This window comes from Jaculus jaculus, chromosome 7 (genome assembly GCF_020740685.1).
Source record: "Jaculus jaculus isolate mJacJac1 chromosome 7, mJacJac1.mat.Y.cur, whole genome shotgun sequence".
Taxonomy (NCBI): Eukaryota; Metazoa; Chordata; class Mammalia; order Rodentia; family Dipodidae; genus Jaculus; species Jaculus jaculus.
The window spans coordinates 81,134,095-81,159,991 of NC_059108.1; the positions used below are offsets into that span (position 1 = coordinate 81,134,095).

Here is a 25,897-nt window from a genome sequence, read left to right on the forward strand (position 1 = left end):
AAAACTCTTATATTATTAGGAATTTAAACCACATTGTAGGTGTAAGATCCTCTTATTTGTAACCTAGTTTTCACAAAAGGTCCTAGTCTTCCAAAACTCATTTATAAATGTAAGTGACCTCACACAGTATTGCTCTGGAATCAGATACTAAAACCTTCATTAGGGGCCAGCAGGAATTATATTTAGATACTGATTCTTAACTCCAACCTGAGTAACTCCAACTCGAACATCCCTACTGACTGAACTGGTTCCTTTCAGCATATCTCCACTGGCTCGAAGAAATCCAGAACTCCCACGTAGAAAGCCTGTTCCCAGTAATTCCAAAACTTCCTCCAGAGATACTCTGCGAATGTTTTGCCGAGAAGCTGTTATAAAAAAGCAAAACAAAAGTGTTTCATAGCATAAATTTTAATGCATGATCTTTCCATTTGGGGGGCATGCTTTCTATCTGCAAAAAGCATGCTGACAGAAAACATTTAAAACATCCAAATAAAAGTCAGGCATGATAGCATATGCCTTTAATGCCATCAATTCATAAGTGTGAGGTGGGAAGGTCATTGTGAGTTCAAGGCCAGCCTGGGTCACAGAGTGAGTTCTAGGTAAGTATGGGCTAGAGTAAGATCCTGACTTTAAAAAAAAAAAAAACAAAAAAACAGGTATGTCAAATTTATAGTCTACATGTTAACATTTTAAAAAGTCACACAGTGTTTCAAAGGTCAATCAGAATGAGTCCTAAAAGGGATGGGGATGTACCTCAGTGGTGTAAGGTTAACCTAGCATGTGGAAAGCTATGGGTTCAATCCCCAACCCTGTAGTGTGCATATATGGGGAGTGGGGAGTTCAGTACCATTTCAAGGACATTTTAAAAAATATTTTTATTAGGCTGGGCATGGTGGCACACACCTTGAAGCCTAGCACTCAGGAGGCAGAGGTAGGAGGATTGCCATGAGTTTGGGGTCACCCTGGGACTACACAGTGAATTCCTGGTCAGCCTGAGCTACCTCAAAATATGTATATATATTTGTAAGTAGAGAGAAAAAGAGAGGGGTAGGAGCGGAGGGGTATACCAGTGCCTCCCAACATGCAAATGAACCCCAGGTGCATGTGCTGCTTTGTGCATCTGACATTATATGGGTACTGGGGAAATGAACCTGGGCCATCAGGCTTTGTAAGCAAGAGCCTTTAACTGCTGAGCCATTTCTCCAGCCTTCAAGGACATTTTAAGTCTACATCATTGAAGAACCTGTTCCATGGCTCCCTTTCCTTAAAGAAATTAAAATCTAGCAGCCTTCCAAAATAAAGCAGTCTCCTCTGATCTGTCCATGGCAACAGGTGCCCACACACCCACAAATCTATTCCATAGTCACCTGCGGCAAATGAGTATGCAGATCAACATTTGGGGATATGTTAGTGAATCAAATTTTGTGGCCCATAAATTCTAGGGAGGCAAGACTACACAATAAACACAATAAATGATTAAATATATAGTGCATTAAACATGATTAAAAAATGTGCAGAAGCCTTAAGTTTGGCCAGGCAGGCCAAATGACCCAACAAGGGGCTGGAAGGATGGCTTAGTGGTTAAGGCATTTGCCTGCAAAACCAAATGATCCTGGTTCGACTCTCCAAGACGCATGTAAGCCAGATGTACAAGGGAGCACATGTATCTGGAGTTCGTTTGCAGTGGCTGGAGGCCCTGGTATACCCATTCTCTCTCTCTCTCTCCCTGCTTCTTTCGTTCTCCCCCGCCTCTCAAATAAATAAAAATTTTAAAAAATGACCCAACAGACTTGTTTTCCATATCCAGCTATGGGTCCCGTTCCACTGAGGGGATAAGTTAGCCAAATCAAGAGCAGTTGGTTTCCCACCATGGCTGTGTGCCACTATTGCACTTGTGTGAGCATCACAACAGGTTATTTGCTGCTAAGTAGGTTAGACCATGAGTTGCTTGGACAGATACTGGTCATTTTCCCTCAGTCGCCCATGTAGCACCTTCTGGCACTAGACACACTGACTGTCTGGGGACTGACTCTCTTCTAGCTTCCAGCCATGCCATTCCATTTTACGTGTCAACCACATGAGGTGTCTTCAGCAGTAGGGTCTTACCACTAACCTTTGATGGGTCATCCAGTACCCTGACAGAAATCTGTCTTTCTTTTAGGAAACATAAGCCTGCTCTTCATTATCAATCTACCACCAATCATAGGCTACAAGAGGGCCTATACCTATTAAATTCTCTATAAAAAAGGAAGGGTTATCTCATTTGTTTGGTGCTAATTTACTCTCCATTGGACAATCTGTTTCTCTGTTTCAGACAGATATAGATCCTAAGGAGAGAGCCAAAAGGGCCCTGGCTGAAACTAAGAACAATTGGTGAAAAAAGCAAGGGTGCTGTTTTCTTGGTGAACCGGGTACCAGCACAAGGGGGAAGGAGATCAACACAGAGTAAAATCAACTCCTACCAAATCAGATATCCAGAGACCCAGAGGCCCCCAACACCTCATCACTGAAGCAGACAAAAAATGAACCCAACCTGGCTCAGGGAAATTTTGCAGAAGAGGGGGCGGAAAGAATGTCAGAGCCACATGTTGGGTCATGATATGCAGAGACATTTATCCTACCCATAACTGAGGGCTAACTCCAGAATGCATGACCCATATACCTCAACAAGGAGGGGCCGGGGGGGGGGGACATGGATGAGCCTAACAATGGTACCAAATTGACCATATTCCCTGAGAACAACACTAATTAAAAAAAAAAAAAATGACCCAACAGGTGTAACAGTGGCAAGTCTGTTGTGGGGAAACCAATCATACTCTAATTGGACTGGAGGTCCAGTCCATAGGAGGGAATACATGCCTGGTACTGAAAACCTAGTCAAAAGCCTGCGGCAGGGGAGGTTATGAACCCTAAGGGCGTCACACCTGCTGTTACCTGGCTAAATACATATATTATGCCCAGCAAATTTCCCTGTAAGCACTTTTCTTTTTTTTTTTTTTAAATATTTTTTGTTCATTTTTTATTTATTTATTTGAGAGCGACAGACACAGGGAGAAAGACAGATAGAGGGAGAGAGAGAGAATGGGCGCGCCAGGGCTTCCAGCCTCTGCAAACGAACTCCAGACGCGTGCGCCCCCTTGTGCATCTGGCTAACGTGGGACCTGGGGAACCGAGCCTTGAACCGGGGTCCTTAGCTTCACAGGCAAGCGCTTAACCACTAAGCCATCTCTCCAGCCCGCACTTTTCTTAATGTTCATACCCATATATTAAAGCTACTCTCACTTTTGGTTACAGAAGCTTCTCTTTTCAGATGGTGGTGACAAATGGGATGACCCAAAAGGCACCATGGTGCTGAGAAGTGACAGAGGAGTGCCCAGCACTGAAGTATCTCTATCCCACCTTCCAAGGCTCAGGGTCCACTGTGGAAGAGGTGGCAGAAAGAATAAAAGAGCCCAAGCCAGACATGGTGGTTCACGCCTCTAATCCCAGCACTTGGGAGGCAGAGGTAGGAGGACAGCCATGAGCTAGAGGTCACTCTGAGACTACACAGGGAATTCCAGGTCAGCCTGTTCTATAGTGAAACCCTATTTCAAAAAGCCAAAAAAAAAATCATGTGTGTGTGTGTGTGTGTGTGTCTGTGTACATAAATATAAATATATATAAATATAATAAATAAAAGTACCAAAGTAAGGGTAGGACTGCTTACAATGCAATCTTCTAGACACAAAGTGGCCTCAATATCCATGACCTCTCAGTGCCTAGTACTATCTACATCAAAATAAAAGAGAGACTAATGGGGGGGGAGGGTATGATGGAAAGTGTAGCTGTGAAGGGGCAAGTGGGGGAGGGTAGGGAATCATCATGGTTTATTGTCTATAATTACAGAAGTTGTCAATTAATTTTTTTTTTTTTTTTGGTTTTTCGAGGTAGGGTCTCACTCTAGCTCAGGCTGTCAGGCTGACCTGTAATTCACTATGTAGTCTCGGAGTGGCCTTGAACTCATGGTGATCCTCCTACCTCTGCCTCCTGAGTGCTAGGATTAAAGGCATGCGCCACCACACCTGGCTAAAAAAAATTTAATTTTTTTTTATTTGAGAGAAAAAGGAAGAGAGAGACAGAGAGAGAGAGAGGGGGAGAGAGAGAGAGAGAGAGAGAGAGAATGAATATGAATGGGCACATTAGGGCCACCAGCCACTGGAATGAACTCCAGACACATGTGCCACCTTGTACATCTGGCTTATATGGGTACTGGGGAATCAGGCCTCAAACCAGGATCCTTAGGCTCCATAGACAAGCACTTAACCGCTAAGCCATCTCTCCAGTTTTTAAAAAACTGCAGAAAACAAAACAGGAAACTGGGCATAATGTTGCATGCTTTTAGTTCCAGCACTTGGGAGGATGAGGTAGGATACCAGTGGTTTGGCAGACAGCCTGGGGCTATGGAGTGAGATCCAGCTTTGAACAACAACAGTGAGACTATGGAAAGTGTGGTTCTCAACTGGGTTGCTTGAGCAGGTCATTGAAAGGACCACAGGAGAACAGTGAGTGTGTGGGAAGGGAACTGGAGGGCGTATCCATACTATCCATAGAACAAATTTCTACGCTTTTTCTTTTATGCCAAAAGACCATGAGGAGAGATACTAAGGCCCATCAAGTTCAAGCAGAGAAGTGTGGCTTAACAATCAAGGTAGTCAAGTCAAGGACTAGACAGACCAGAGGATAAAGATGGGAAAGGAACAGAAGGCAACACCTTGTACATCATTATAGTAATGAATGGACCCAAAAAGGTGTCAACAGGAGACTCTGGACAAAGGAATGATACTTTTTCAGTCTGCTACTATGCTGCTATAAACAGTAGAAGGAGCAAAGGCAGAAGGACTCATTAGGATCCATTAGAAGTAATTCATAAATTCAAGCTAGAGGTTCAAGATGGGTCAGGAAAGAGTAAGTGGAATCAGGAGATTTGACATATAGTTAGTTTGAAATTTTTTTTTTTTTTTTTTGGTTTATTGAGGGCAGAGTTTTACTCTAGCTCAGGCTGACCTGGAATTTACTATGTAGTCTCAGGGTGGCCTCAAACTCATGGAGATCCTCCTATCTCTGCCTTCCAAGTGCTAGGCCCGGCCTATAGTTTTTCCTTTTAAAAAAGCCCTCAAGTGGCTGGATACATGGCTCAACAGTTAGGCACTTGCCTGCAAAGCCTAATGGCCTAGGGTTCTATTTTCCCAAAACCTACTTAAAGTCAGATACAATACTTTTAAGATGGTGTAAATAATCTATAATTCATCAAACTTCCATCCAAGAAGCCATTGAAGATTCTTCCTTGTACAATTTATTTCTAAGATCACAAAAAGTTCATTTCCAACCAATATTCATTCTATAAGTATGCCACTAAGAACTTTCCTTTCTCCGAATCTCCATCCAGTGTGTACTGACACTTTCCTTTATTTACACAGGTTACAATCTGTTTGTCATCATTGGTTTTGATGCTAATACTGCCCTGGAACTAGCCCGTGTCTCTTCACAATACTGGTGGTATAAGCTCTTTATTTTTCTGGCACAGGATGTTCCAGGTTTATCTTGAATTGTCTTTGCCCCAGTCACCAAATTAACTATTCTCCAAGGAGCCTTAATTCTGGATGTATTTAAAATTAGCTTGGCTGAATAGATACTGAGTGTGAGAGGATGGGGCGACTTCATTACTTTTGGTTTAAATACCCAGGAGAAGCACACAGGGCTGTAGCTTGGCTTCTGGAGTGCACAAAGCCATGGGTTCACCCACACACCACATAAACTAAGTGTGGGGCTGCATACCCATAATTCTAGTACTAAGGAAGTGGATACAGGAAGATCAGAAGTTCAGGATCATCCTCAGTTACATAGCAAATTGGAGGCCAGCCTGGGCCTAAATAAAATTAGGCTGGAGAGATGGGTCAATGGTTAAGGTATTTGCTTGCAAAGCCTGATGGCTCAGGTTCAACTACCTAGTACCCACATAAAGTCATATGCACAAAGTGGCACATGTGTTTGGAGTTTGTTTGCAGTGGCTAGGGGTCCTGGCATACCAAGTCTCTCCCACCCCCCAACTTGCACCTTGCAAATAAATACCAATATCAAAACAATAAAATAAAATAAGGTAAAATTAAGTCCATTGTAGAAAGACAAATATATACGTGATTTCAACTGATATAAACCATTTTAAATAGTCAAGTTAAAAGAATCAAAGACCAGAAAAGTTAGTTATGGGGGTAAATCTCATAATAAATGTTCTTAATCTAAAAGGGAGGGGGAAGAAGGAGAGGGGAGGGGAAACAAGGGAAGAGGAGTGAGGAAGGAGGAAAGGAAAAGGAAGAGGGAGGGAAAAAGGGAGGGAGAGAAAGTGACCATCACTGGTAAACTTAATGAGAACAGTTTTGGTGGAGTGAATGGAGAAAACCCTATTGGAAGAGTGTGTGAAGGGAGAGGAAATAAGGCCAGTGAGTACCAGCACCTCTGCTAAGGAACTTTGTTGGAAATTAAAGAAGTTTAAAAAGGGGGCTCTTACTGGCTGGGGAAGTAGGGGCACAATATATATTTTTAAGATGGGAAAGCCAGAAGCCTGGTCTTGTAGGGAATAATCCTATAGAGGAAAAACATGATGCAGAAGGAAAAACGGTGACCCAGAACCATGTCAGTGAGCACACAAGAGCAAGACAGCAAAGCGTTAGTGAAAGTAGACAAGTCTTTGCTAATAGTTAAGACGTGATGGGACAATTTACTGAAAAAAGGCCATTAACCAAAACTAAGACTGGGGAGGTGGTTTGAGGCTAGTAGAAAATACAAAAGTACACAGAAACCATAGTTGCCCCAACTGCTAGGAGGGAATTTTCAAAGATTATATAAAACCACAACAATTTATCATAGCATCAAGAACACTTCCTTATTCATTCCTTTTTTATTTTCTTAAGAAAGAAAGAAAGAAAGAAAGAAAGAAAGAAAGAAAGAAAGAAAAGCAGGGCTGGAGAGATGGCTTAGTGGTTAAGCACTTGTCTGTGAAGCCTAAGGACCCCGGTTCTAGGCTTGATTCTCCAGGACCCATGTTAGCCCAGATGCACAAGGGGGCGCACGCGTTTGGAGTTCGTTTGCAACAGCTGGAGGCCCTGGCATACCCATTCTCTCTCTCTAAATGCCTTTCATCTCTATCTCTCTCAAACAAATAAAAATAAATAAATAAATAAAAGAAAAGTGACTTGGTATGTGAGGCCTTTTAAGTTTTACTGGTAAAATCACTTTAAAGCACACATAATGTTTTGGTTATTGAAACCATGATATTAGCTTCCCAAGTTATTAAGTATGTGGTTAATTTTTAGTTACCTACCTTTTTTTTTTTTTTTTTTTTTTTTTTTAAGGTAGTTCCACTCTAGCCCAGGCTGACCTGAAATTCACTATGTAGTCTCAGGGTGGCCTTGAACTCATGGCAATCCTCCTACCTCTATCTCCCGAGTGCTGGGATTAAAGGCGTGCACCACCACACCTGTAGTGTATTTGGTGGAATGTTTGCCTAGCTCGCATGAAGCCCCAGGTTTATCCCCAGCATGACACAAAAATGGACATGCCTGTATTCTTTTATTTTTTTTCCCTCGGAAGCCACTCAGACTGCATTCTCTCCCTCCAACTCTCCCAGGGAAGAGAAGAATGAGCATCAATAGCAATGGGCAGTTGCACAAAATAATCACCAGGGCCAGCTTCAGGAGAGAACACTGTGCCTCCTCCTCGTTGTTTCCGGTGCTCTCCACATCAGAGAAACCTCTCTACTAAGGAACTATAGAAATAATCCCTGAAAGTGTAGTCTTACGCCTGTACTCTAACACATGGGAGCTAAGAGGCAAGAGGGTCAGAAGGTTAAGGTCATCATCTCTGCTACATAATAAGCTCAAGGCCAGCCTAGGATATATGAGAAACTGTTTCAAAAAGAAGGGAGGGAAAATCCATGATATTTTTATTTTTTAGGTTTTTGGTTTTTTGGTTTTTTTGGGTCTCACTCTAGTTCAGGCTGACCTGGAATTCACTATGGAGTCTCAGGGTGGCCTCGAACTTGTGGTGATCCTCCTACTTCTGCCTCCTGAGTGCTGGGATTAAAGGCGTGTACCATCACGCCTGGCTTAGGTCACTTTTTAGTTGCAGAAAAAGTGTAAGTTCAGAAGCAAGAGGAAAGAACTGCCAAGTAAAGCATAGGCTAAAAGTTTGTGGTGGGAATGAAGTTAGCCCTCCCTTCGCTTACCCTTATTTTACTAGTACAAAAGAACAGAGATTTCAGTGCTTCAGTGTTACTCATTTTTTAAGTATTTTTAAATTTATTATTATTATTTATTTATTTGACAGAGAGAGAGAGAGAAAGAAATAGAGAGAAAGAGAGAGAATGAGTGAATATGGGCGCACCAGGGCCTACAGCAACTGCAAATGAACTCCAGACACATGTGCCCCTTGTGCATCTGGCTAACATGGGTCCTGGGGAATCAAACCTGGGTCCTTTGGCTTTGCAGGCAAATGCCTTAACTGCTAAGTCACCCCTCCAGATCTCAATATTACTCATTTTATGATGCAGTTCTGAATCTTGCTTGTTTTCATTCTGTGTGCTATGCTAATTATAGAAGTGAGCAATTACATTTTAGGAGGGTTTGAATAAACATAATTTCTAATTTCAACAACTTTTTTTTTTCTGTTGTTGTTTTTCAAGGTAGGGTCTCATTCTATCCCAGGCTGACCTCAAACTCACTTAATAGTTTCACGCTGACCTCAAACTCACAGTGATCCTCCTACCTCTGCCTCCCAAGTGCTAGGACTAAAGGTGTATAACACCATGCTGGCTCTAATTTCAATTTCATAAGTAGTTTAAAAGTTTACCTCATAAATGCAACTCCCTTAATCTGGTTTGGAATGTGTATTTTCCTCCTCAAAGCACTCCCACTAATAAGAGCATCTTAGGTGAGTTAAAAGAGTAGAAAAACACACTTATAAAAATTTCTCTTAAGAACTGTACAGTTGTAGGTCACCACTAGACAACGAGAAGGTTGTCTCAGTTGTTAATGTTTCTGCAGTGACGGTACTATGTTGTACTCTGTTCTAATTCATCTGTTTGAAGAACATGTTAGAAAAAAGTAGAATCTCCCTCTATATAACAATTATTTTAGGAATAACACATCAAAATTGTGTGGTGGTATACTCCTTTAATCCCAGGACTTAAGATGGGAGGCAGAGGTAGGCAGATCGCTATGAGTTGGAGGCCTGCCTGAGACTACATAAGTCCAGATTAGTATATATTTGTGCATATAGAGTTGAAGAAATGGCACAGTGGTTAAATGTGCTTCCTGAGCAAACATGATTTATATTCTGCTTTTTAAAAGTTAATAGCATGGTATGTATATATGTATATAATATAGTTGTAATGCTACATCTATGCGTTAAAACAACAGAAAAAATTAGAAAAGATGCTTTGAAAATAGTCACAAGATCTCACCTGCTCCTGGATGCTTAGAAATTATAGCTTTGGCCAGTACTGTCCCCAGTAGCTTTGAAACTGAAATCCGCACATCATAATTGGAACCTTCAAAGGACTTAAAACATAGTGTGACCACACTGTCCAGGTCTGTGCTCCACATAAAGACGGCCTCATTCTGAAGTTCAAGAAGACACTACTCCATTGGACAAACACATTAAAGATATGTCAGGTTCACATTTATGCAAGTTATAGAAACTAAAATGGACTATAAAAATTCATAGTATCTATATTTCTAGACAAACAACTATTTATAAAAAAAAATCACAAAGACTGTACTGTGTAAGTACATAAAAAGTGGATAAAAGGCTGGAGAGATGGCTTAGCGGTTAAGTGCTTGCCTGTGAAGCCTAAGGACCCTGGTTCAAGGCTTGATTCCCCAGGAACCACGTTAGTCAGATGCACAAGGGGGCGCATGTGTCTGGAGTTTGTTTGCAGTAGCTGGAAGCCCTGGCGTGCCCATTCTCTCTCTCTCTCTCTCTCTCTATCTGCCTCTTTCTCTCTCTCTATCATTCTTAAACAAATAAATAAAAATGAACAAAAAAATGGGTAGAAGACCCACTTCTCTCAGCAGCTTATGGAAAATACCTTGAGAATAGCCATGTGAAAAATCCCAACATGAAAAGCTTTACTGTACTATCTAATCAGCTACATCAAGGCCGGGACCATAGTCTTACGTAGAAATGTTAGTTCACACATGTACAGAGGGGAAGCACAGAACTACAGAACACACACGTTAAGTGTGTTGAAGGCTGAACTTCCTACCAACTGCCATTTGACAACTACCTGAACCTCAGGGCATCCGTAACCAATCCTATGGACACAAGCTAACATGAGACTGGCTGAGCGCATTACCCAGGCTGCCGTTCTAGGACCATGTGGCTGTTACTAATGCTTTCACAGAGATGAACTAACTGCACTGTCTGTGTACGCAGTTTTAGAAAGATGGCAGCCAGACTAATTTACCTTTGCAGCAGCACAACGAACTGCCATGGACCTATCCGTTAAGCAGGATCTGGCCGCTTTATAAACATCCCTGTGGCATGGCGCTGCAGCAGCTCCGAGGCCATTCAATATATTCTGCAGACTGAGCATAATCTCATATCGACCTTGAGACTGTCAAGAAAAAACCTTAAACAGGGAGAATTCCACTACAAAGAACTACATTAAGCACTGATATTGATTTTACATATGAGAAAAATATTCAGGTTTCTCTGCATACTAAGCAATCTATTTTGACATTAAGAAACATTAACCATACTATTTTCTATTGAAGTAGTATTACCTTTGCATATCCTATATTACATTTCAATACAACATGTCACTGGGTTAATAAGATTAAACAAAATTACAAAGAAATTCTAAGAAAAATAAGAAATTATAAGAAAAATCCTCATTAGCAATTGTTTTGTTATTTCTTGTCCTACATATGGACTTGTGCTTCTTTGAGCAAAACAAACAAATACCATTACACAAATACCAATATACAAACTCTGCATACTGCTAAGCATCCATAAATGAGTGCTATAACTGGAGGTAATAATGGTGTGCTGCCCATTTCTTTACATACAAAACAGAGATCCTCCCTCAAATCACACACAAAAAAAGTATACAACAGAAAAGATGGAGAGACTTCCGGTTAAGATGGCGGTGTAGGTACCACGCCAAAGCAGGCTGGGGGGGGGGGAGACCAAAAAAACTCAGCAAAATACACATTTTACTAAAAAGTGAGGTGTATAGGAAATTGAAGCAGCAGAGGAGAAGTAGGAGTGATCCAGAGCATCCAGAGCCCGCACAGGCCGGCAAAAGCGGCCCCGGCGGCGGCGGCAGCGCACCAGAAAGCCGCCAGACTCCGCGTCAGCCACAAGAAAAGCCAGGTGCGGGAGCTTCCCCTCACACATGCGCTCTCCGCAACTCAGGAAACGTGAAGGGAGAGCGACAGTGAGCAGCGGAGGAGCAGACCTCGAGGTAGAAGAACACGTGGAGCAGCGAGACAACCGGAGCAGCTGCGGCTCCCTCCCCTCCCCCACCGCCTGAGCCCAGCTCCAGCAAACAGAGCAGCGGTTCCGGGACGGCCACGCCAACCTGAGCTGACAGCGGGACCCAAGAAGGAGCAGAGTTCGGCAGCAACATCAGCAGCTCCGGCACCAGTAACAGTGGCCCAAGCAGCAGCAGACCCAGGAGCGGCAACAACAGCCGACCCAGCAGCAAGAGCTTCAGCTGCTGACAGACCCAGTGGGGGAGCTGATCTGCAGGGCCACAGTTGCCAGGCTTGGCTTGCCCAGCAGGAAAAGCCAGTGCCCAGCTCCAGAAATCACAACAGCAGCCCGACGACCCAGGCAGCAACTTGATTGAGACCAAACTTATCCAAGGTAACTGGGTTTGCATCAGGGAAGGGTCTCACGTGGTCACAAGCTGACTTGGATCCCTCAACAGACCAGAAATCTTAACCTCTATGTTGATAGAGGATCTCGTTGTTATAATAACTACTCTGGCATACATACTTGGGGCTGTTTTTGACTGAATGGGTACAGTGTTTAGTTAACTTTTAGAATCTACCTGTATTTTATTCCACTCAGCCTACTTGAATACCCCCATAGCAGGGAAACTCAACCCCTAGGAGCACCTTTGTAGATACTCTCAGAGTCTTAAGAGCCACATCTAACACCTCAAACTCCTACCCTGAAAATATATAACATCAAACCAATTGATACAGCTAAGAATACCCAGATAGCTAGAAAATCCAAGCATTAACTTAAACCAAGATGCAAAAATATATACATTATAAAACAAGAAACACTAAAAAGCAAGACGATATAAATCCACCTAAAAGTATTAATGCATCAGAAATGACCTCCTGTGAGAACGAGTTAGAGGAAATGCCTGAGAAAGATTTCAAAAGAGTGATTGTAAATATGTTCAAAGAAGTCAGAGAATGGGCTGGAGAGATGGCTTAGCGGTTAAGCGCTTGCCTGTGAAGCCTAAGGACCCTGGTTCGAGGCTCGGTTCCCCAGGTCCCACATTAGCCAGATGCACAAGGGGGCACACGCGTCTGGAGTTCGTTTGCAGAGGCTGGAAGCCCTGGCGCTCCCATTCTCTCTATCCCCCTCTATCTGTCTTTCTCTCTGTGTCTGTCGCTCTCAAATAATAAATAAATAAAAAATGGACCAAAAAAATCTTAAAAAAAAAAAAGAAGTCAGAGAACAAATCAAAGGAGTCAAAGAGGAACTTAAAGAGGAAATCAAAGGAATCAAAGAAGATGCAGGACACCAATTTCATGAAATAAAGAAGGCAATACAAGACATAAATAAGGAAATAGAAATAATAAAGAAAAACCAGTCAGAATTACTAGCAATGAAGAACACAGTTAATGAACTAAAAAACTCTGTAGAAAATCTCACCAGTAGAACGGAGGGAGATGACAGAATATCTAAGCTAGAAGACCAGGTGGCAGATCTAATACAGGCCAACAAAGAGAAAGACAAACTTATAGAAAAGTATGAGTGGGAATTTCAAGATATTCGGGACACTATGAAAAGATCAAATATTAGAATCTGGGGCATAGTAGAAGGAGAAGAATTCCACTCCAAAGGCATAGTAGGTGTCTTCAACAAAATCATAGAAGAAAATTTCTCCCAAATTGGGAAAGAGGTGCCAATACAGATACAGGAAGCCTTTAGAACCCCAGCCAGACAAAACCTGGAAAGAACCTCTCCTCGCCACATTATATTCAAACTTCCAAACACACACACCAAAGAAAAAATATTGAAAGCAATTAGAGAGAAGAATCAAGTTACCTACAAAAGCAAGCCCATCAGGATTACAGCAGATTATTCAACACAAACTTTTAAAGCCAGAAGGGCTTGGAGTGATATATTCCAAGTTCTGAAAGATAACAACTGTCAACCAAGGTTACTTTATCCTGCAAAGTTATCCATTCAAATAGACGGAGAAATAAGGATATTCCATGACAAAAGCAGGTTAAAGGAGTATTTGAAGACAAAACCAGCTCTACAGAAAATACTTGATAGAATCCTTCATGCTGAAGAAAAGGAAAAGCACACATACAAGGAACGTAGAAAAAACAAGCAATACTCAAATACTTGTTAAAAGAATACAGGTAGAACTGGAACAAAAACAACAAAAAAAAGGCAAATAAACATACACACCTTTCAATAATATCTCTTAATATCAACGGCCTCAATGCCCCAACAAAAAGACATAGGTTTGCAGACTGGGTTAAAAAGCAGGATCCTACAATTTGTTGTCTCCAAGAAACTCACCTTTCTACAAAGGATAGACAGCATCTGAGGGTGAAAGGTTGGAGATGGTGTTTCAAGCAAATGGGCCTAGAAAAAAAGCAGGGGTTGCTATCCTAATATCAGACAGGGTAGACTTCAGTCCAATGTTAGTCAAGAAAGATAAGGAAGGTCACTTTATATTGATTAAGGGCACACTCCAACAGGAGGACATTACAATCCTAAACATATATGTACCTAACATGGGGGCTCCCAAATTCATCAAACAAACACTATTAGAACTAAGGTCACAGATAACACCAAACACAGTGGTAGTGGGTGACTTTAACACCCCACTCTCATCAATTGACAGACCATCCCAGGAAAAAATAAACAGAGAGGCATCTGGACTAAATGAGGTCATAGAAGGAATGGACCTAACAGATATATACAGGACATTTCATCCAAAGGCTGCAGAATATACATTCTTTTCAGCAGCACATGGAACATTCTCTAAAACAGACCATATATTAGGACACAAAGCAAATCTTAACAAATTCAGGAAAATTGAAATAATTCCTTGCATTCTATCTGACCACAATGGAATTAAACTACAAATCAGTAGCAAGAAAGGCTACAGAGCATACACAAAATCATGGAAACTAGACAATACACTACTAAATGATGAATGGGTCAATGAAGAAATCAAGAAGGAAATCAAAAAACTGATAGAGTCAAATGATAATGAGAACACGACATATCAAAATCTCTGGGACACAATGAAGGCAGTTCTAAGAGGTAAATTTATAGCCTTAAGTGCCTATATTAAGAAATTAGAAAGGTCACAGGTAAACGACCTAATGCTTCACCTTAAAGCCTTGGAAAAAGAAGAACAAGGCAAACCTAAAATCAGTAGACGGGAAGAAATAATAAAGATTAGGGCAGAAATTAATGAAATAGAAACAAAAAGAACAATCCAAAGAATTAATGAAACAAAGAGTTGGTTCTTTGAAAGGATAAACAAGATTGATAAACCCTTAGCAAATCTGACCAAAAGAAAGAGAGAAGAGACACAAATTAATAAAATCAGAGATGAACAAGGCAACATCACAACAGATGCCAGAGAAATTCAAAAAATCATAGGGACATACTATAAAAGCATATACTCCACAAAGTATGAAAATCTGAAAGAAATGGATGATTTCCTTGATTTATATGACCTACCTAAATTAAATCAAAATGAGATTAATCACTTACATAGACCTATAACAAACATGGAGATCCGAACAGTTATCAATAATCTCCCAACTAAAAAAAGCCCAGGCCCAGATGGATTCACTGCTGAATTTCACCAGACCTTTAAGGAAGAGTTAACACCATTGCTTCTTAAGCTTTTCCAGGAAATAGAAAAAGAAGGAATTCTACCAAACTCCTTCTATGAGGCCAGCATCACCCTGATACCAAAACCAGGCAAAGATAGAACAAAAAAAGAAAATTACAGACCAATCTCCCTCATGAACATAGATGCAAAAATTCTCAATAAAATATTGGCAAACAGAATACAAGAGTATATCAAAAAGATCATTCATCCTGACCAAGCAGGCTTTATCCCAGAGATGCAGGGATGGTTCAATATATGCAAATCTATAAATGTAATACATTATATAAATGGGTTGAAGGACAAAAATCACTTGATCATCTCATTGGACGCAGGAAAGAATTTGACAAAATCCAACATCCCTTCATGATAAATGTCCTACAGAGACTGGGAATAGAAGGAACATATCTCAATATAATAAAAGCTATTTACAACAAGCCTACAGCCAACATATTACTAAACGGGGAAAAACTGGAAGCTTTTCCACTAAAATCAGGAATGAGACAAGGGTGTCCACTGTCCCCACTTTTATTTAATATAGTTCTGGAAGTCTTAGCGATAGCAATAAGGCAAGCGACACACATAAAAGGGATACAAATTGGAAAGGAAGAGATCAAGTTATCATCATTTGCAGATGACATGATTCTATACATAAAGGACCCTAAAGACTCTACTAGAAAACTGTTAGAGCTGATCAAAACCTAAAGCCATGTAGCAGGATACAAAATAAATACACAGAAATCAGTACCCTTCATATATGCTAACAACAGACACACAGCGGATGAAATCAGAGAATCACTCCCGTTCACAATTGTATCAAAAAAAATAAAGTACCTTGGAATTAACCTAACCAAGGAAATAAAGAATCTCTACAATAAGAACTTTAAAACACTCAAGCGAGAAATTGCAGAAGACACTAGAAAGTGGAAAAACATCCCCTGTTCCTGGATTGGAAGAATCAATATTGTGAAAATGGCAATCTTACCTAAAGCAATCTACACATTTAATGCAATCCCTATCAAAATTCCAAAAGCATTCTTCATGGAAATAGAAAAAACAATCCAAAAATTCATTTGGAATCACAAAAAACCTCGAATATCTAAAATATTACTGAGCTCAAAAGTAAGGCTGGTGGTATCACCACACCTGATTTTAACCTATATTACAGAGCCATAGTAACAAAAACAGCATGGTACTGGCACAAAAACAGACATGTAGATCAGTGGAACAGAACAGAGGACCCAGATGTAAGCCCAAGTAGCTATAGCCACCTGATATTCGATAAAAATGCCCAAAATACTCATTGGAGAAAAGACAGCCTCTTCAGCAAATGGTGTTGGGAAAACTGGATATATATCTGCAGAAGGATGAAAATAGATTCTTCTCTCTCGCCATGCATAAGAAGTAAGTCCAAATGGATTAAAGACCTAAACATCAGACCTGAAACTCTGAAACTGCTAGAGGAAAAAGTAGGGGAAACCCTTCAACATGTGAATACAACCCCAATTGCTCAGGCAATAAAACCACAGATTAATCACTGGGACCTCATGAAATTACAAAGATTTTGCACTGCAAAGCACACAGTGAAAAAAGCAAAGAGGCAACCTACACAATGGGAAAAAATCTTTGCCAGCTATATATCTGATACAGGATTAATATCTAGGATATACAAAGAACTCAAAAAGTTAAATAATAAGGAATCAAACAAGCCAATCAAAAAATGGGCTATGGAGCTAAATAGAGCATTCTCAAAGGAAGAAATACGAATGGCATATAAGCATCTAAAAAAATGTTCCACGTCACTAGCCATCAGGGAAATGCAGATTAAAACTACATTGAGATACCATCTCACTCCTGTCAGATTGGCCACCATCAGGAATACAAATGATCATAAATGTTGGCGGGGATGTGGAAAAACAGGAACCCTTCTACACTGCTGGTGGGAATGCAATCTGGTCCAGCCATTGTGGAAATCAGTGTGGAGGTTCCTCAAACAGCTAAAGATTGATCTACCATATGACCCAGTTATAGCACTCCTAGGCATATATCCAAAGGACTCATCTCATCTCCTTAGAAATACGTGTTCAACCATGTTTATTGCTGCTCAATTTATAATAGCTGGGAAATGGAACCAGCCTAAATGTCCCTCAACTGATGAGTGGATAATGAAGATGTGGCACATTTATACAATGGAGTTCTACTCAGCAGTAAAGAAAAATGAAGTTATGAAATTTGCAGAAAAATGGATGGACCTGGAAGGGATTATACTAAGTGAGGTAACCCAGGCCCAGAAAGCCAAGCACCACATGTTCTCCCTCATATGTGGATACTAGCTACAGATGACTAGGCTTCTGCATGAGAATGAAAATACTTAGTAGCAGAGGCCAGTAAGTTAAAAAGGAGACATAAAGGGAAGAGAAAGGAAGGGAGGAGGGTACTTAATAGGTTGATATTGTATATATGTAAGTACAATGATTGTGATGGGGAGGTAATATGGTGGAGAATGGAATTTCAAAGGGGAAAGTGTGGGGGGTGGGGAAGGAGGGAATCACCATGGGATTTTTTTAATAGTCATGGAAAACGCTAATAAAAAAAAAAAGAAAAGATGGAGAGTCTGGCATGGTGGTCCATGCCTATAATATACACCTTGCAATTTAGGGCAAAAGGATTGTGAGTTCAAAGCCAACTTAGGCTATAAAGTAAGGCTGCCTCCACTAATCAAAAAATAAAATAAAGAGATAGAATAGTTTTGCCCTCTGGAGTTATATGACTATACAAAATGCTGCTGTATTAAGACTTTTTAAATGTATTTATTTATTAGTTATTATCATTATTTGCAATCAGAGACAGTAAGGATGACTTTTCTAAAAAGGGTTTAGTATATATACTATATATTGGAGATCAAAATGTATTTATTTATTAATTATTATCATTATTTGCAATCAGAGACAGTAAGGATGACTTTTCTAAAAAGGGTTTAGTATATATACTATATATTGTACATCAAATAGATACATTTAATTTTACATATATATACACACAGACATCTTTGTGTGTTTGCAATATACAAAGTTCCGATTAACTCAAACACAAGCAAACAATACTATTATGTTATTCTTAGGTTGAACTTTAGCAACTTACCTCTGCACTCTTCATAGCTTTAAGAATATTCCCCACTGTATCAGTAAAAGTATTTCCCAGTATTCTACCCAACTTCTTGTACAAGGAACCCAGACATACCACAGCAGCACTGAAACAACAAACTTAAATTAGATATTAAGTCATGGATGAAAGAAAGAATATAAACAACTGAAAAATATGTAAAGGAGACTATTATATTTCTACTATTCTGTTGGCTGTACCCTTTCTTTCTTTGGAGTATCTTGTGTAAGACAAATGCATTTAACTGTGATACAATATCATTTAGCTATTTTTTTTCTTAGTTGTGCTTTTGGTATTATCTGAAAATATACCATTGCTTATTCCAAGATTACAAAAATCAGCATATATTTTTCTAAGTTGTAATTTTAACTGTGATATGATCCATTTTAAGTTTTTTGCTTGTTTGTTTTGTTTTGTTTTTTAAGGTAGGGTCTCACTCTGGCCCAGCTGACCTGGAATTCACTATGGAGTCTCAGGGTGGCCTCGAACTCACGTCGATCCTCCTACTTCTGCCTCCTGAGTGCTGGGATTAAAGGTGTGTGCCACACACCCGGCTCATTCTGAGTAAGCTTTAATATACGGTCATTTAGTAGCCCTGATGCCATTTGTTTCTGTCAGGGACTACTGAGTTTTACTTGGAAAGGTTAAAACTATGCAGAATAAAGTATTAAATGCTAAGGCACAATGTCTTAGATAAATATGAAATAATTAAACTTTTTATAACAAGAATTTTATTTTTAAAATATTTTTACATTATTTATTTAAGGAATGGGGGCACATCAGGGCCTCTAGCCACTGCAAGTGAACTCCAGATGCATATGCCCCTTGTGCATCTGGCTTACTTGGGTCCTGGGGAATTGAATCTGTGTCCTTTGGCTTTGCAGACAAGCACCTTTAACTGCTAAGCCATCTCTCCAGCCCTAAAATTTAGATTAATTGAACTATTCATTTAAAATTCTTGTTGTGGGGCTGGAGAGATGGCTTAGCGGTTAAGTGCTTGCCTGCGAAGCCTACGGACCCAGGTTCAAGGCTCGATTCCCCAGGACCCACATTAGCCAGATGCACAAGGGGGCGCACATGTCTGGAGTTCATCTGCAATGGCTGGAGGCCCTGGCACACCCACTCTCTCTCTCACACACACACTCTTTCTCTGTCGCTCTCAAATAAAAAAAAATAAACAAAAACAATTTTTTTAAATTCTTGTTGTGGAGCTGGAGAGATGACTTAGCAGTTAAAGGTGCTGGCTTGCAAAGCCTAATGGCCTGGGTTCAATTCTCAGTACCCACATAAAGCCAGATGCACAGTCACACATGCATCTAGTTTGTTTGCAGTGGCAAGAGGCCCTGGCATGCCCATTCTCTCTTTCTCTCTCTGCTTGCAAATAAATAATGATGATAGTAATAAAATATTTGAGCAGAAGTTTATGGGGGTTTTTGAAAATATTTTTATTTATTTACTTGAAAGAGAAAGAGGAAGATACAGAGTGGGTACAACAGGGCCTCCAGCCACTGCAAGTAAAATTCCAGACATATGTGCCATCTTGTGCACTTGACTTACATGGGTACTAGATAATTGAACCTGAGTCCTTAGGCTTTGCAGGTAAGTGCCTTAATTGCTAAGCTATAATGCTAGCCCCAGACTTTACATGTTAATCAAAGGTAGGCAAAGATGAAAGACATGAAGATAAGAAATAATGTTTTCAAGCCAGGCACAGTGGCACATGCCTTCAGTCCCAGCACTTGGGAGGTAGAGGTAGGAGGATCGCCATGAGTTTGAGGCCACCCTGAGACTAGGTAGTGAATTCCAGGACAGCTTGGACTAGAGCAAGACCCTACCTCAAAAAAAAAAAAAAAAAAGAAAAGAAAGAAAGAATGTTTTCAGGATGCAGAGATGGCTTAGCACTTAAGGCGCTTGCCTGTGAAGCCTAAGGACCCATGTGTGACACTCCAGATCCCACATAAGCCAGACAAAGGCAAGGCAAACACAAAGTCACACATGCCCAGAAGCATCTAGAGTTCAATTTCAGTGGCTGAGGCCCTGGTACACAAATTTTTTCTCACCCTACCTCTCTCTCTCTAAAAATTAAAAAAAAAAAAAAGGAAAAAAAAATAATGGGTTCCCCAAACTTGAAATCTAAACACTTTTAAGAGAACATTGTTACAACCTAAACATTAGATCAATAAAATCTTCATAGATTTATTGCTATAGAACCACAGATTGCCCGCAGACTTCTTAGACATAACAAAAATTGAACCAAATCCTATACACAGAGAAACTTAGGTTACTCTTGGGAGTTTAAAAACACATTTTCCTATTTATCATCAATTTCTACTATTATGAATTAAGAACTAAAAGAATATCCAAAATCTGAAAAATTTTAATGTATTCTTAAATATTCACCTGCTAAAATTTTTGGAAGATGTTTTGACTATCAGATCTAAAATTCACACATCTTACTTATTATCTGATATTCTGTTGTTTTGATTATTACTTATCGTCAGCAGTACTAGGTTGAATTCTGGGCTTTATGCATGCTAGGCAAGCTCTACCCGTGAGCTACATGCCCAGTTCTCATTACTATTATTTCTAGGATCTTCTGCACACTACGTATAAGTTCTGATGCCGAGCTTTATCCTGGCCTCTAACATACACACACACACACACACACACACACACACACACACACACACACACACATATATTTTGGGGGGGGTTGAGGTAGGATGTCACTGTGGTCCAGGCTGACCTGGAATTAACTATGTAGTCTCAGGGTGGCCTTGAACTCTCGGTGATCCTCCTACCTCTGCTGGGATTAAAGACATGTGCCACCACGCCCAGCTTCTAACGTATTTTCAAAAGGTCTTCTCAGTCAGTGGGAAAACATGTTTTTTTTTAAGATTAAAAGATGAGGTAAGACACTCTCCTGCTCCTGTTGTCCACCTTATGTGGGACAGTGAATGATGTCCACCCTCTGCTCATGCCATTGTTTTCCCCAGCCATCATGGAGCTTCCCCTCAAGCCTATAAGCCCAAATAAACCTCTTCCTCCCCACCACCAAAAAAAAAAAAAAAAAAAAAAAAATGATGAGACAAGCCAGGCCTGGCAATGCACACCTATAATCTTAGCATTCAGGAGGCTGAGTTTAGATTGCCTTGACTTCACGGACAGCCTGGTTAGAGTGAGTCTCAGCACAGCCTGAGCTAGAGTGAGACCTAATTCAACCCATCTAACAAAAAGAGTAAAAATCAAAAAAGGAAAGAACCGAATTTTTATTCAATTTCAAAATAATTATCAGGTAGGTTAGGTACTTTATAAAAAGCATGAAACAAGAGAGCAGTATTTTGTGTTGTTATGGTGCACTGTTTAACTTACAGTTTTGTGGGAAGGTAACTTGGAGAATCATCTTTGCTACGAATAAGATCATTACATTTATCGATTGTCTCATAAACAGAGAAAGTATCTCCAACACTATAAAGCACAGCGAGACTCTTAGCAAGGAGCTTGCGAGTAGGAGGCCCCGGGGAGCTGCTCAACAACGACAGGAGCTGATCAGCAAGCGTCTTCTGCTTCTCCTTCACGTCATTCTACAAAGAAAGGTGACACACACAACTCCACATCAACACGTATTATATGAATCCCTCTAACCTCATTTTCCCCTAGAAAAATTCAAACTTGTTTTTCTAATTATGAATTATTAAGTTTATTTAGGGGAAAATCACAAATTGTGGGATTTATTTAACATGTGGGCAGTAGGAAAAATGCCCTCACTGTATATGTTATAAGGTTTACTTAAGAGAAGCTGAAGTCTTTAGAAAAAGACTGGAGCAGAGCTGCAAGCACGTGGAAAGTAGAATCCAGGAGCTTGTGTAGGGACACTTAGGAGGAACCCACATTGAGTTTTCCCATGGAAGAAAGTTATAAAGGCAAATGGTGATGACTTAACGAAGAATAACAGAGGAGCCAGGCATGGTGGCACACACCTTTAATCCCAGCACTAGGGAGGCAGAGGTAGGAGGATTGCCATGAGTACAAGGCCAGCCTGAGAATACGTAGTGAATTCCAGGTCAGCCTGGGCTAGAGCAAGACCCTAGGTTGAAAAACCAAAAGAGAGAGAGAGAGTGAGAGAGAGAAAGGTTACCCCAAACTATAAAGCAGAGGTAAATAGAAAAACCATCCAGACCAAAAAACCAATATTCTGTTACCCGCCCCCATTGGGTGAAAGGGGAACCACTCACGTGTATCCAAGCAGAGATGAGAGGGAATCCAGACAGACAGACAGACAGACAGACAGACAGACAGGCGCACACACACACACACACACAGCTCAAACTTATTTATTTATTTATTTAGAGACACAGGGAGGAGACAGAGACAGACAGATTGGGCATGCCAGGGCCTCTAGCCATTGCAAACGAACTCAAGATGCCCACACCAGTTTGTGTATCTGGTTTACATGGTAGCTGGAGAATTGAACTTGGGACTTTAGGCTTTGCAGCCAAGTGCCTTAACCACTAAGCCACCTGTCCAGCCCTCAAAGTTAATTTGAATGAGAGTTACACAGAAGTTTTGACTGGTCACTGTGCTTATATACTAACAAGTGTTTTGTTGCCTTGTTGCTATTACCAAATAATAACTTCCTGATCAATACCATCCTACTCTTAGTTAACGAAAAAAGGGTTCCATTTCCTCCAAATCTTTCCTATTTAAAAGACAGGACAGGGCTGGGGAGATAGATGGCTTAGCAGTTAAGGCACTTGCCTACAAAGCCAAAGGACCTAGGTTCGATTCCCCAGGACCCACATAAGCCATATGCACAAGGTAGCATATTCATCTGGAGTTCACTTGCAGTGGCTGGAGGCCCTGGTGTGCCCATTCTCTCTTTCTCTCTCTCTCTCTCTCTCTGCTTCTCTCTCTCCAACAAACAAACAAACAAACAAACAAAGTATTTTAAAAGATAATACAAATTTATTTTTTCAAGGTAGGCTAATGTGGAACTCACTCTGTAGTCCCACACTGGTCTCGAACTCACAGCAACCCTCCTACCTCAGCCTCCCAAGTGCTATGATTAAAGGTGTGTGCCACCATGCCCAACCCATTTTTGTACTTTTAAAATTAAGCTTTCTTAGTTATTAAGCCAACCTTCATTATTTATATAGCATAAATAAAGCAATAGCCTAGAATCCACAAGTAGAGTTGACTTTGCAGTGCATTCTAGTTTGTTCTGGTCTTTTCTATATTTGGTACAATGCTCTCTTCACAAGCCCGTGTATCTAGATGCTAATAATGCCTCTTCATTTACTTGTGTGATCTCTGAAAAGTAACACAGAACATTGTCTCAAGGCTGATGACACTGGCTGCTCAAGGAGTCCTAAATCTCCAAGTTAGTATATGTTCATTTAGTGTACACAATTTTGTCTTCACTTACATGTAAGTGTGTGTGGTGCTGGATAAAGAACAACTGAGGCTCCAGGGTAAGTTTTCATAGCACTTGTGTATTAATGGGCCCTGGTGCACCCATTATCCCTCTATCACCCCCCCTCTCAAATAAATAAATATTAAAAATAAAAACAGGGGTGGAGAGATGGCTTAGCGGTTAAGGTGCTTGTCTGTGAAGCCTAAGGACCCATTTTCAACTCTCCAGGTCTCAGGTTAGCCGGATGCACAGTGGTGAGGCAAGCACAAGGTTGCACATGCCCAATAGGTGTCACAAGCATCTGGAGTTCGACTGCAGTGGCTGAGGCCCTGGCACGCCAATCCCACCCCCTCCCTCTCTCTCACTCACTCTCTCTAAAAAAAACAAGATAAATATAAAAATTAATTTAAAATTTCAGTTTGGGAGGGGGCAAAAAGTTTACCATATTTCATTACTAAGTCTTAACAAGGCCTATTTTCTTATTTGAAAATAAATTTTTGCTTCTGTGTGTGCATGGCATATGCACGTGTATGTGCCCTTGAGAATCTTCCATGCTCACCTGCAGCAGGTGTGCTGCCCATGGCAGCTGGGGTAGGAAGTTGGGTGTCCTACTCTATCCTTCTTCTGACCCTTCTTCCTTGAGCCAGAGTCTCTCACTAATCCTGGGGCTTGCCAGGTGTTTTGTGAGCTCCTGTGATTACTGGGTCTATGTTCCCCTACAGGACTGGGGTTCTAGCCATGAGTGGCCAGGCCTAGCTGTTTAACGTGGGTTCTAGAGATTCAAACCCAGGTAGTCCAGGCCCCCTCAAGCCCTCATGCTGGAGCAGCAGGAAGCATACCTGAACCCTGACCCATCTCTCCAGACCAAAGCCTATCTTTCTAAAGCTAACTTAGGCTACTCTAGATAAAGAAAAGCAACCCATGCCAGGCATACTGACACTCCTTTAGTCCCAGCACTTGGGAGGCTGACCAAAGCCAGCCTGGGCTCGTGTTCCAGATTAGCCTAGGCTCATGAGATTGTGCTTGGGGGTTGCAAGGACAGCAAACCAAAGGAACTAGACTTTTTAAACTATCATTATAATTTTACCTACCCGGCTGGTTGCCAGCAAGAACTTCTCCAAGTATCTCAACCACTCAAAAATAAATTCAGCCTTCTGCACTTCACCGAGTTGGTTATATGCGTCTTCGTTCAGCAGCAAGCTATGAGCTAATTCCATTCCTTGCAGCAAATTCTCCTAGCTAATGATGGTTCTTCTCCTTTGTAAACTTCAGTCAGTATACCTGAGAAGAAAAATCTGCAATTCAAAAACAACGCATTTTGAAAAGTAAGTGAAAGGAAGAAAATTCAAGTACTGGAAGTTTCCATTAATAAGTGAAACTGGAGCTAGAGAGGTGGCTCAACTGTTAAAGGATCTAGCTTGCAATGCCTGATGGCCCAGGTTTGATTTCCCCAGTACCCATGTAAAGCAAGATGGAAAATGGCATATGCGTCTGGAGTTTATTTACATCAGCAGGAGGCCCTGGAGCACCCATACTCTCTACACTTTCTCTTTGACTCATTCTCTCTGTCATAAATAAATATTTTTAAAAGTGGGCTTCTTGGTTTCCCACCTAGAATACATGGCAAAACCCTATTGCTGAAGACTCCACGTACTTGGGCTGCAAAGACACTGAGAAATCCTGCTGGAACTGAGCTGAGAACCTCCTCCATGTAGACCAGCTGGAAGAAGCCATTCTACATGCAGTTCAATGGGAGAAAAAAATCATCAGTGAAGATACTCAACAGTGGACACCACAGCAAGCCTTATTTTGCCAGGCAGGCCAAATGAGCCAACGGGTGCAATAGTGGCACATCTATCATGGTGCAAACCAACTGCCCTCTAATTAGACTGGAGGCCCACTCCATGGGAGGGAATACATCCCTGATACTGAAAACTTAAAACAGAGGTAGTCATGAGCCCTAGGGGTGTAACTGTCTGCTGCTGTCTGGCTAAATGTATATACTATGCTGCCCAATAAGCACTTCTCTTAATGTTCATACCCTTATATTAATGTTACTCTCACTTTTGGTAGAGAATCTTTTCTTTTCAGATGGCAGTGACCTTGGGATGACTCAGAAGGTATCATAGTGCTGAAAAGAAGTGACCCCAGTACTGAGTAACATCTCGATC

General features: G+C 40.9%; 1 protein-coding gene and 1 non-coding gene across 4 annotated transcripts in view; both read right to left on the reverse strand.

Annotated features, from left to right (window-relative positions):
* The window catches only part of Heatr5a (HEAT repeat containing 5A), a 170,199-nt gene that overhangs the window by 114,781 nt on the left and 29,521 nt on the right, over positions 1-25,897 (reverse strand). The window contains exons 2-7 of one of the 3 annotated variants that reach the window (XM_045154098.1): positions 24,818-25,007; positions 21,686-21,897; positions 18,293-18,401; positions 10,502-10,651; positions 9,497-9,671; positions 208-365 (exon numbers count right to left, since the gene is read on the reverse strand). In XM_045154098.1, coding sequence (XP_045010033.1) covers positions 208-365; positions 9,497-9,671; positions 10,502-10,651; positions 18,293-18,401; positions 21,686-21,897; positions 24,818-24,943 — 930 coding nt within the window. In that variant the 5' untranslated portion in view covers positions 24,944-25,007. Of the gene's footprint in view, positions 1-201; positions 366-9,496; positions 9,672-10,501; positions 10,652-18,292; positions 18,402-21,685; positions 21,898-24,817; positions 25,008-25,897 lie in introns of those variants that run through there. The other 2 variants (XM_045154097.1, XM_045154099.1) reach the window with 2 other exon arrangements.
* On the reverse strand, positions 7,626-7,832 carry LOC123462400. The gene has a single exon (XR_006638224.1). It is a non-coding gene; the product is annotated as a small nucleolar RNA U3 (small nucleolar RNA).